Below are 12,903 nucleotides of genomic sequence, written 5' to 3' on the forward strand. Positions count from 1 at the left end.
GTTCGCGTTTATCCGCGCGGTGATGAATGATGACATAACTGTTTATTACGTATGTATGTATATGTATACCATTCGTACTTCTTCGCCCTTTTTCTCTGCTGTATGCAACTATGTTTAAGTTAATCTCTGTCATTAAAAATGTTCATTGATATTACAATCTATTTAGGCTTATTTATTTCTTCAATGGTTATGGGCCCAGGAACGTTTCAACTGTGCTTAATTAGCAAAATACTTATTTTAAAATGAACATTTTGAAGTTTTCGAGCATTGAACTCTTAAGCCTAATTCAGTGCAAGAACTGTTACGTCTAATCAACGGTAAGAACTGATCAGCGTTCAGTTAAGCCTATTTTTATAGCGCTCAATCTTGTTTTTTTTGGCTGTGAGAGACTGTATTACATTATGTCGCATTTGACTACTATAGATAAGCTCGGAAAAGATAATTTTGACAGTTGGAAATTACAAATAGAAGCAGTATTGATTAAAAACGACCATTGGGATTATGTAACCGGTAAAGTGCTAAAACCTGCTGAAGGAACCGAAGACGAAAAGAAATGGCTCCAAGCTGATCAAAAAGCTCGCGCAGATATAATTCTTGCTATTAATCCTAGTGAACTGTGTCATATAAAGCATTGTGTGACATCAAATGCTGTGTGGAATAAACTCAAAGCCGTATATGAATCGAAAGGACCTGCGAAGAAGGCTACATTATTAAAACAGCTTTTATTTAGAAAAATGGCGGAAAGCGAAACGATGTCTGAACATTTGAATAATTTCTTCGAAATAGTTGATAAGCTTAAACAAATGGAAATTGACATAGCTGATGATTTATTATCGATTCTTTTGCTCTACAGTATTCCAAAAAATTTTGAAAATTTTAGATGCGCCATCGAATCAAGAGATCAGTTACCTAGTCCCGAATCTTTGAAAATCAAAATGTTAGAAGAATGGGAAGCAAGAAAAGGGAAAACGTCTCAAGATTCACAGAATGCATACTATACTGATTATAAAAGAAGAAATCAAGAACAGAACAAAAATGAAAAATGGAAGGTAAATTCAAACAAAAATGTTCCAGCTGAAAGAAATTTTCGAAACTTGAAGTGTAATTACTGTTCGAAAATTGGGCACAAGGCATCTGAATGCAGAAAGAAAATAGCTGATAGAAAATATGCACAATCAAATAAGGGAAATCAAGGTTCTATGATGGCTTCTAATTATGAAGAGCAGATTAGTTTAGCAGTAAACAATGCTTATCAGAAGACCTCCTCATGGTGCTTAGATAGTGGCTGTACATCTCACATGTGCAATGACAGAAGGTTATTTTCAGAATTTCACCCTCGAACGAATTCAACCATAAAGTTAGCAGTTGACAAAACATCAAAAATTACAGGAATTGGAACTGTCCTTATAACAGTACCTAACGGAAATAAGACAATTAAACTTACGCTCAAAAATGTGTTATGTGTTCCGGAATTAAAATGTAATTTGCTGTCAACATCTAAAGCTACTGCAAATAATCGTTCAGTGATTTTTACAGAACGACATGCTAGAATAATAGAACAAAATGGATCTATACTAGTGCAGGCTATTCGTCATGGTGATCTTTATTATATACATCCAAGCACTGAAACAGCTGCAATAGCACAGGTAAGTGATTTTGTAAAGTGGCATCTTAAATTAGGTCATTTAAATGAGTCTGATTTGAAAAGACTTAAGTCTGATAACATGGTTAGAAATTTAAATTTTAATAACACTGAATCTCTAAAAGACTGCAAAGTCTGTATCAGAGGTAAACAAACTGTGCAACCTTTTCAAAAAGAATCAAAATTTCAAAGTAATGAATTACTGAACTTGATTCACTCAGATTTGTGTGGACCTATGAGAGTCCCATCCCATGCTGGTTCGCGTTATTTTGTTACTTTCATAGACGACAAATCGCGTTATGTCGAAGTCAGTTTCCTTAAAACTAAAGATGAAGTGAAAAAGGCATTCATTAAATACAAAGCTGCGGTCGAAAATCGTCTGGGAAAGAAAATAAAAATCCTTCGGACTGATAACGGTCTCGAATATCGCGAAGAAGAATTTAATAAATATATTCAAGAATGCGGGATTAAACGAGAATTCTCTGCACCAATGACTCCTCAACAGAATTCGAGAGCTGAACGCATGAACCGCACTTTAACTGAAATGGCCAGATGTTTGTTACTACAAAGTAATCTTTCCGAATCCTTTTGGGCTGAAGCGTTGAACTGTGCTGTTTATATTCGTAATCGTTGCCCGAATCGAAGCCTGGGAGTAAACAAAACACCTTATGAATTATTTTTTGGCATCAAGCCAACTGTATCTCACTTCAAAGTATTCGGACAGAAATGTTTTGTACTTAATAAAAGGTCTAAAGGGAAATTCGATCCTCGTTCAGAAGAACATATACTTGTAGGATACTCAAATGAATCGAAAGCATACAGGCTGTGGAATAAAAATTCCAGAAAAATCGTTATAAGCCGAGATGTTAGATTCATTGATGAATTTGAAAACTCGACTAATTATGATACAGATTTAGAAGTTTTATTTCCCGAAAATATTCCTGATAAAAAGAAGGAAGAACCTCTGAATGTAAAGCAAATATCGGCTGATGAAATAACAGAAGACCCCTCAAATATGGCAGAAGCATCTGCTGAACCATCTGATAATGAAGATTCTGATTCCGAAGCACTACCTGAAATGCAGATTAAAAGGGGGGCAGGTCGTCCAAAAAAAGTCAAGACTGGGAAGCCAGGAAGACCAAAAAAAAGGAGTACCACAATATAAACATAGAAAAGGAAGAAGCACAAATTGCTGAAGAAGATACAAATCCGACATTAGAAGAAGCATTAAATGGAAGTTATGCTGAAGAATGGCATAAGGCTATGCAAAGTGAGTATGAAGCACTTGTTAAAAATGGTGCATGGAAATTAGTAAAGCGACCATACAACAAAAAGGTAATAGGATGTCGCTGGGTTCTTAGAACGAAATATAATGCAGATGGAACAGTTCAAAAGAGAAAAGCTCGATTGGTTGCTAGAGGATTTGCACAGGAACCTGGAATTGATTTTAATGAAACCTTTGCTCCGGTAGCCAGAGCAAGTTCTATAAGAACTGTGATTGCATACAGTGCTGAACAAGACCTTATGTTATATCAACTAGATTTTGTTATGGCTTATGTTAACGGTGATTTAAAAGAAGAAACTTTCATGGAACAAGCTAAAGGTTTTGAAGACCAAAATAATCCTGATTATGTTTATGCTTTGCAAAAGTCTCTTTATGGTTTGAAACAAAGTGGACGACAGTGGTATGAAAAATTAGACAAAAAACTGAAAAACTTTGGATTACAACCATTACAATCAGATAAGTGTGTATACAGGATGAAAACATCTCAAGGTGAGTTAATTCTAATTTTATATGTTGATGACTTAATAATAGCAACAAATAGCTGTGATTTATATGCTGAACTTAAAGGTTATCTTTCTAAAGAATTTCATGTTAAAGATTTAGGCGAACTTCATTATTGTCTTGGAATAGAATTTAATCAAGATGTAAATAATAATTCTATTAGTTTATCTCAGCAGAAATATGTTGATAATATTCTACGAAGGTTTAATATGCAAGATGCAAAACCAGTAGCAACTCCTTTAGATCCTAGTGTAAAATTAAGTAAAGAAATGTGTCCTTCTGAAACTGAAAAGGAAGAAATGAACAATGTACCTTATCGCCGTCTAATTGGTTCGCTTATGTATCTTTCTGTGTTTACTAGGCCGGATATTACATATGCCGTCAGTCACCTGAGCCAATTTAATAACAATCCTGGAAAATTACACTGGTTGGCTGCAAAGCGCGTTCTTCGATACTTAAAAGGAACTAAAAATTATTGTTTAAAATTTCGAAAGACTGGAAAAGCACTTATAGGATATACCGATGCCGACTGGGCGTCTGATGTTAGTACTAGAAAATCATATACAGGTTATTTATTCAAGCTAGCTGGAAATCCGATAACATGGGAATCACGAAAGCAACAAACTGTTGCATTATCAAGTACTGAAGCAGAGTACATCAGTCTTTCAGAAAGTGCCAAAGAAGCAGTTTATTTACGTCGTTTCCTTAAAGAATTAAATTTTACTGCTGATTATCCAACCATTATATATTGTGATAATCAAGGTGCACAAAAGCTTATGAAAAATGCTGTTTATCACTCACGCACTAAACACATAGATATTAGACATCATTTCATTCGTGAGATTTATGAAAGAAATGAAATAGATGTTAAATATGTGCCAACAGAGAAAATGCCTGCAGATGTACTGACAAAAACATTGACTGCTTCGAAACATTCTAAGTGCTGTAAATTAATTGGAATAACTGTAAATGATTAATGTTTATTTTTTTTTTCAGCCGCCAAACGTCGAAAGGGGGATTGTTGTATCATAAATTATAATACGACGTTTCGCTTAAGAGAGCTTCTCCTGACGCATGCGCCGTTCGCGTTTATCCGCGCGGTGATGAATGATGACATAACTGTTTATTACGTATGTATGTATATGTATACCATTCGTACTTCTTCGCCCTTTTTCTCTGCTGTATGCAACTATGTTTAAGTTAATCTCTGTCATTAAAAATGTTCATTGATATTACAATCTATTTAGGCTTATTTATTTCTTCAGTTTCCTATCTGAATAATAGCTTACGAAATTAATTCGAAATTCAGTTATTAATAATAAAAGAAAGAATTTTCTTTGTGTGTATCACATAGTTTAGAAACGGTACGAACTAGAGTTATGAAATTAGGCATGTTGAATTTCCGTATATGAACATTTTCTGTAAAGGCTGATAGAGCTCTAGAGAAATTCATATAGAATTCTATTGGCAATCTTTTATAGAAATGTTTCTCTATAAAATTATTTAAAATTTTTAAAAAGCTTTCACAGAATCGACCTCTATAGAAATGTTGCTTTGCAAAATCATACAGAAATTTTATAAAACCTTTATAGGTTGGTATACTACAAAAATATGCAAACTTTCGAACTGTAATCAAAACGGATATTAAGTTTCTGATGTTATATTATTATTATAAGGGCACAGCCCGATCCTCCTAGCCGGCACAAGCCGGCCATATAATCAAAAAATGGGACTGGCCAGAAATGACTGATGTAATATGTAGGATATAGAAGAGAAACAATAAAAGCTTTTTATTCATAAGCGTTGAATAATTTTTAATGGAAATTTTCATTTATGTTTTATTTTTAATTTCTTAATTTATTCAACAGTTTGTGCAGATTTTTTTTAAAACATTGCTCTTCTAATATAAAAATTAGTTCCTGAAAAAGCTTAAAATCAATTTAAATGCAGAATAAAATCTAAGATTGAATTTACGCTTCCTGAAATTTATGCTTATAATAATCTATTTAATTATTGCTTAATTATTTACTCCTGATAAGAGAAACAGTTTCTTAGTTTTAATTAAACTTCACTATTTTTTAAAATGTATTTATTTTTATTTAAATATTTTTGAAATAAAAACTATATTAAAATTTTTTATTAGAAAGGAGTTACATCTTTTCCAAAAGTTTTTATCCTCCCCTCATTGTCATTAAAGTCATTAAAAATTCTATTCAAAAATGAAAACTTAATTCATTCTTTTCCATCCTAAAATAATTTTTTATTCTACTTTATAATGCATTTAAATAATCAGCATCTTCTAGGAGATCTTTTAGAGAAAATTAAAGCAAAGAAATGTATTTAGAATTCCTTAGAACTGTGGCTCTGTTTTCTATAATCTGGATCTGATATTTTCAGGAAAATCCTGTTATTAATTCTATGCATATTAAATAAGATCATATACTTCGAATCTTTGAAAGCTGTATAAATTTTTATAAAATATCTGTAAAAATCTTTACAAAATATCTGCAGTTATCTTTATATAATCTCTATTCATAATTCTATAGAAGAGATATCTAAAATTTTACAGAATTCTCTAGAAGACGTCTGACTTAGTTTATCGAAAATCGAGCCATAATTCTAAAGAATTAAGGCGTTTAACACTGGATTTTTTTTATAGAATTCTATAAGAGATTTTTGTAATGATCCACGAGTAGGAGGATAGAATCGTGCGCACCTCGAAATGAATTTTTTATTCGATTAAAATAATTACTTTATTAATCTGACATTGAAATGATTTTTTTAATTCAAATTGTATTTATTTATTGAAGCCGCTTTTTACGGATTTAGTGTATCTATCTTCGCTTAACAATCTGCGTGTGTTAAGCAATCCTCTGTGAATTTGAATTCAAATTAAAAACATCTGTTCTTGTTCTTGATAATGAAAGACTCTTGTTCTTGAAAGAATCATTGGATAACTTCTTTGATTGCATCGTTTACACACGATTTTCTCACTGAATAAACGTGACAAAAAATGAAACTCAATGAGCAATTAGGCCCACCAGCGGCCGAGCGGTAACGTCGCTGAACACTGGTAGTTCGGTCTGAGGTTCGAATCCCGCGAACGGATTGGTTGCATGGGTGTTTTCGTGGTTTTCCCCATGTGTAACGTTATACGAGCCAGTTTCCCTTTGAAAGTGCTCCACGAAGGCGTCCCTTCCTTAAGGCAGATAGCCCTTGAGTGCTTTGCCGTAATCTAATAAACCAAGCCAAAACCAATGAGCAATTAAGAATCGTTTCCTCGTGAATTCTAAATAACTTTGTGCTTGGAAGAAGTACAAGGTTATTTAGAATAGCCTTGTACTTTAATTCTCAGAACAGACTTCTTAGTTTTAAATAAAAATGTGCAATGCTCTCGCCGGGACTCGGAGCTGCCGACTTTTCCGAATACGCATCGAGCATAGTTTTAGTTACACAGTGAAGGCACACGGAAAGGAAAGAGAAAATACCTTGCATACTGTCCCGTTTAAAATGTGACCCAGTCACCAATTCCTTATGGTGCTGAATTATTGTCCACCACCTTTTACTTTGGGCGCCATTTGTAGAGCCATTAGGTTACATCGAAGCAGGAATGTGAAAAATAAACAATGCCCTCCCTGAGACTTGAACTTCGGACCTTCCGAATACGCGTCCAGCGTGCTTCCAGTTACACCACGAAGGCACACGGAAAAGAAGAAATAAGTATCTCATAAAACTAAATTCATGAGTATGAACTAATGTTACATCACTTAAGTTAATTCTCTGCATCTATCTTAAAAAATCAAGACACATAAACACTAATATTCACTTTCCAAACCGATAGAAAATTATGACCGAAGCATAATATGTACCTGATATCAAAATGCATAATAATAAATAAATTAACAAACATTTCTTCGTCGTACTGGTATTGTAAGAATATAGTTGGTTTCTTTGCTAACGATGTAATGGGAAAAAGTTTCAGCTAAACTGAACGAGATTGGATAATATGTAATAATTAATTTTCATTCTATTTAAGCGATTCTAATGTTTAAGTAGAGTTTCCCTATAAAAATGAAAACAGACATAGCAATTTCTTTCGAGAAATTGCATAATTCGTGGTCACCGAACATTTGAATAACTTTTTCGTTTTTATAAATGGCTTATCCGCAAAGGTGTTTTATTATATTCACATCTAAAATGGCCAAAACCTCACAAACATTATTAAGCATCAGGAAAAAGTTGGCATATCAGATAATACTTGCTATTGTCAGAAAAACTTTTAAAAGCGCAATCGAAAAGTGTTAAATTTTATTGTGCATTAAATGCATTAGAGGAAATAACTGCTACAACAGCGCAAAGAGAAATATAAAGTACTGTAAACGCGTGCATATGGCTGACAAGTTAAGTATACCGGAAACATCCGGAAGGGAAAATGATTCCTAATAATTGATAAGAAATCACTTTCAAGTGGTAACCTCAAGAGACTAATTGATTCACTTTAAAAACCAAATCAGGTTAACAGAAATAGTAACAGAATAATATTAGAAATTAAATACGAATAAACAATAATAGAAATAGTAAGAATAAAAGAGTTTAATAAGACGGGAAATTTTTTGCCTATTGGCCAACATTCAAGATTAATAGACTTTAATTTAGGGAAGTGAAGGATAAAAAATAAAGGTGATTTTTGAGCCGAAGAATTTTTTTTCACCTCTACGTTTCATTGAATCCACAGAGCTTCTCAAAATTAACCGCCACTCATATTATAATTTGCTTCTTTAAAACAGGCATTCCGAGCCTGTTACTAACCCTTCTCATTTGGGATAGTAATTAATGTTCTCATCACCCCACAAAATTTATTTTCTCCACCTTATATGAAACTGTAGTTCGCACAATTTCCACGAAGCGAAAGATGCCAAAAACAGAAATGGAGTGAGGGGAAAAACTGGGCGATACAAACCATCTGCTGCAGCTGTCGTTGACATGGCCAAGCGGCGGAAAATTGATGGGGAAGTTTAAAGTAACAGACTATAGTACTGAGCAGCACTGTTATATATCACTAATATTCTTCCAACTAGGAAATTGAAAGAAATGGGACGATTCAGATAAAGTATTCGTTAGGTTCGAGTATCTTTTTCAAAGCACTCTTAAAATAGTCTTATAATTCATTTAAATGATTCGAAAATAAAACGAATGCGAATCTTATTATTATAGGCTTCTTCGAGGTGGAAAACTAAGATTTTGCTTTAATGGAATTGTAACAAATTAAAACGATGTAACTTTTTCCAGTTATATAGCAAATTTTTCCAGTTATACATTATATATAAATATATTTAGTTGCATTTCTAGAGATGAATTTCAAATGCAAGTTTTTTCTCCGCCTCATTATTGTTTTATGATGTCTTGCTATTGTTAGCCCAAAGGGGCGTTAGCCCAGAAAGGCTATTAGTCTCGAAACGGAATTTTACGTCGAATCACTATAAACAGCTATGTCAGTTTTAAAATTCTTGCCACCAAATATTACCACCGGTATTATATTTAAAGAAATTAAATAATTCAGAATCTTCATGAATGTATGTCTGTTACTCGCCTTGTAAAATATAACAAGGATACCTAGAGCCATCAAATTTTGAATAACGTAGTCCTCCATCCGAGTATAGACACCTGGAAGCCCGAATCTTGAATTTCGAATTTGCTTTATTACTATTTCATATTTTTAAACTTCAACAATTTTTTTATTAAGAAACTCAACGATTTTAAAGCGAGCAGTGGCTCTGTGAGGAATAAAATATTTTTATCTCCAGCTCTCGAGACTGTCCGGAAATTCTGGGAATGCCGGTTTTAAATATTTTTATCCCAAATGCTCTCGAAATGTGTATGTATGAGTAAATGGAAAAAAAAAAAAAAAAAAAAAAAAAAAAAAAAAAGCCTCTTTGTGAGTAACATAATTTGAAAGCTTTCAGATTTAAAAAAAAAAAAAAAAAAAAAAAAATGTTATTATTATTTTCTGATTTGATAGCTTATCTAGTTGTGAGGTAATTTCAACGTTTATGCCTGCTATCGAGTAAGTTTTAATTTCGGTTTAAATGATGAATATTTGTTTTACTTCATTACCTATTTCAGACGATAAACCTTTGCGAGAGGGAAAATTATCATGACAGAATGAAATCAATTTTAATAATAATTTAAAGTTTTGGGGCGATGTTGACGACTTCTGCGATATATTTATTTGGCTACAATTATACAGGCGATAATCAATAAAATATGGAACTTGCGTAAGTATTGAAATTAAAGTCGTAACACGAATAAACTTTGTGATACACGGGGAATTCTTTGTGTTTTAATTTTTTTAAAAAAAATGTCTCGAATAAAGTTCAGATCTCACCAATAATTGCTATACTCACCTCTACTTCCTGTCTCAACTGAAAAACAAGCAAATTTTAAATACATTGAACATTAAACTTTAATAATGACGGATCAGTATCAACTATGAAAGAATATAATAATTATATGCATAGAAAAGATATATAAAACACATGGTATAAAGAGTTGTTTGGTTATGGATACTTAGAAAGTTTAGCTTAGTTTAGAAATCCGTTATCTTTCTTCTCTTATTATCTTTATTTATTTATTTTTCTGGTACAAACAAACATCATTCATTTTTCTGGCACTAGTAATACATTATTAATTTCCAAACATCTGAATCATCCCTACGTTTTTCCTTTTTGAGGAGGGGCAGGGAGGCTTATGCGGCAAATAAGGACTTTAAGAAAAGAATTGTGATAATAGGTTATTGATGAAAACAGAATTAATGCTAAATGCAAGAATGGAAGCGAATTAAAAATAAATACTGGAACGGAAACGAATACAAATTACATATTCCCTGATACTTGAATTTCCTTACCAACCGTTTACAACTATCGTTTGAGGGTTTTGCTGTAACCTGCAAATATGCATAAGGTCCGCAAATTATCCTTTCTATTCCGAATCTTTAGTTAAGCATGTTATGGGTTGCTGTCTCTTCCTTTGCACATCGAAATTTATAGCAAATCCCCCCACTTTGCTGCCTTGAATGACGAATACTGGAGCATTATTATTTGTTATTCTTACGCTTTACTTCTTGGTTTTAAATGGGACACACATGCAAGATATCTGCTTATAACAAAATTCATTTTGCGGACATAGCAATCAGTAATTAAATGGTGGTAATTTTTATCATTAATTATGCTTTTTTATCGGATGAATATTATCATGTGAAACAGGGAGGATTTTAGCAACGAGGCAAAGGCCGAAGACATTGGAATCCGCAGTATGAGCAACGAATATACGGTTACCTCCCAGAATTTCATTCAGAGCCTGCATCTATTCATCTATTACGTAATGAATGTATCCTAGTTTTTTTTTTTTTTTTTTTTTTTTTCAGCCTTTCCAGATGGCGCTCGTACTCATGTCGGGCGGCGTCTCTATCGCTGTGCTCGAAACTAGCGAATTCTCACGGTCAATAGTGTAGGTGCGGGAGTTAAACGAAAATCTGCGGCAGATGTGTGTGTATAGCGGAGGTAACAAACGATTTTCAAAATATACATGATGAAGAAGAACTATATTGAAAAAGGAACAAAAATGATCAAACTGAATAAATTTATTCCGGTCATCATCAATGCATGGATTTGTAAGTTGTGAAGAGCGTCTTTGAATCGTTAACATGTTTGTCCCTGCCTTTATTAATAACTTTAAATAAACCTTATATGTTTGAGGTGAGCTCCTGTTCCTTGTTTGTTGTCAATCAACCTTGTTGTAAGAGATTTTGAAAGAATGTATTAAAAACTTCTGCAGTGTATGAGGCAATGACATAATATCCCAGTGGATTCTTTAATGAAGTGTTTTACATCCTGTGTACTATGTTTGTGTTGTGCTTCATAACGTTGTGCCGTCTGTATGTTAAAATTAATGTATTAATTTTTCTAAGTTTTAATATATCTAAACATTTTTTAAGTTAAAAAAATATCACATAACTTAAAAAATGAGGAAAGTACTTCCTACATAATATCTATTGTAGTAATGATTGTGTGAGATGTTTCTCAGTTTGCTGTTTATTGGTGCTTTCAATCAATTCATCAAACTTAATATAAGATTTACTTTACCCAAGGTGGCCTACTTTCAGTATGCCAGTACTGAATGGGGGCTTCTTTTTCTGAGGCCACCTTGTATTTCAGTAGTTTTGTACTTTTAATGTACAATTTTTATCTAACAAACATAAACAAGGGGGGGGGGAGAATCAGTGTTTTTAGTTACACTTTTATATTAATAATGTGTTTTAAATACATATCACATAATATCATGTGAATTTTATGAATGAGTATATTTTCTTTGTTTTCCCTTTTAGATATCCAAACAAAATTTAATTTATTCATTTCAAAGCTATGTTTAACACAGGATGCTAGAAAGTGAGTACTTTTATTTATTTAATCTTATTGTTAATTAATTTTGAAATCATTTTAAACATTAAGGTAATTAAAAAATAAATCTTTCCATAAAGTTTACTGTCATATTCCATCAGTAATGGAATATCAGAGCTCATACATTAAATTTTAAAGTACAACTGGGCTAACTAAGATACTTATTTTTGCATAGAAGCTGAATGGTAGACTCTATAAGTCTATGGTTTATATAATATGTGAAGATAATTATGGTAAATTAATAAAGCATGCAAGATGAAAGTTAAGTTTTGGTTATTAGATATCAAAAGTTGATTAATTCATTTAATCTGTGTTATTTTAATATTTGATTACAACTGATTACAGTTAAATTTTTAGATGATATTAACAGATTATTCAATCCAAATTTCTCTTCTTGTCCTGCAATTGTTTATCGTTTCTGATCTATCATCTGTAAGAATGTTAGTAACTGTTTTGGTTGAATTTCTTATACTTTTGAGGATTATTATTTGTTAATCTTATTAAGCTATAATGAATCTATTTTACAAAATTTTACAGATAACTTTGGTAACTGTAAGGTTGAACTCCTCACAAACAGGCTGGTTGTATGGGCATTTATATTTTTGTCCATGCATGATGTAAATGTAAGCCAGTATCCCTTAGAAAGACCTCCTAAACTGAATTTTCCCCTTTAGACAGAGAACCAAGTTGATTTGCCAGAATCCAAACTAATAAATCCAAATTAAAAACAGTTTTTTATTTCTAAAAATATAGTGACTAAAAAATTTTCATTCTTTGTCTTATTATAATTCATAGCTCAGAAGTTTAAAAGTGTTCATTGTGTTGCTTGTATCTCAGTGGCAATGCCACAGTAATCTAAAACATTTATGATCTTTTTTGACATGTGAAGACAGTGCATAAATATTGTCACTGAAAATTTACTCCTTATTATAGTGTTAATAATGGGTATTAGGAAATGGTATAAATTACATTTCTTTTTATAGTAAAGAAATAACAATTAATAAAGCATCAAAAGTAAG

The 12,903-nt window shown here is 32.3% G+C and overlaps 1 protein-coding gene across 7 annotated transcripts in view; it reads left to right on the forward strand.

Annotated features, from left to right (window-relative positions):
* Window positions 1–12,903, forward strand: part of LOC118194536 (membrane progestin receptor gamma-like) — a 67,610-nt gene that overhangs the window by 47,418 nt on the left and 7,289 nt on the right. For 4 of the 7 annotated variants that reach the window (XM_085806617.1, XM_085806619.1, XM_085806618.1 and 1 more), the window contains exon 3: window positions 11,812–11,872. In XM_085806617.1, the coding sequence (XP_085662743.1) occupies window positions 11,812–11,872 (61 nt within the window). Of the gene's footprint in view, window positions 1–10,859; window positions 11,183–11,811; window positions 11,873–12,903 lie in introns of those variants that run through there. The other 3 variants (XM_035365673.2, XR_015038238.1, XM_035365674.2) reach the window with 3 other exon arrangements.

This window comes from Stegodyphus dumicola, chromosome 12 (assembly GCF_044657685.1).
Source record: "Stegodyphus dumicola isolate Sdum_Otavi_A_Nest chromosome 12, ASM4465768v1".
NCBI classification, from domain to species: Eukaryota; Metazoa; Arthropoda; class Arachnida; order Araneae; family Eresidae; genus Stegodyphus; species Stegodyphus dumicola.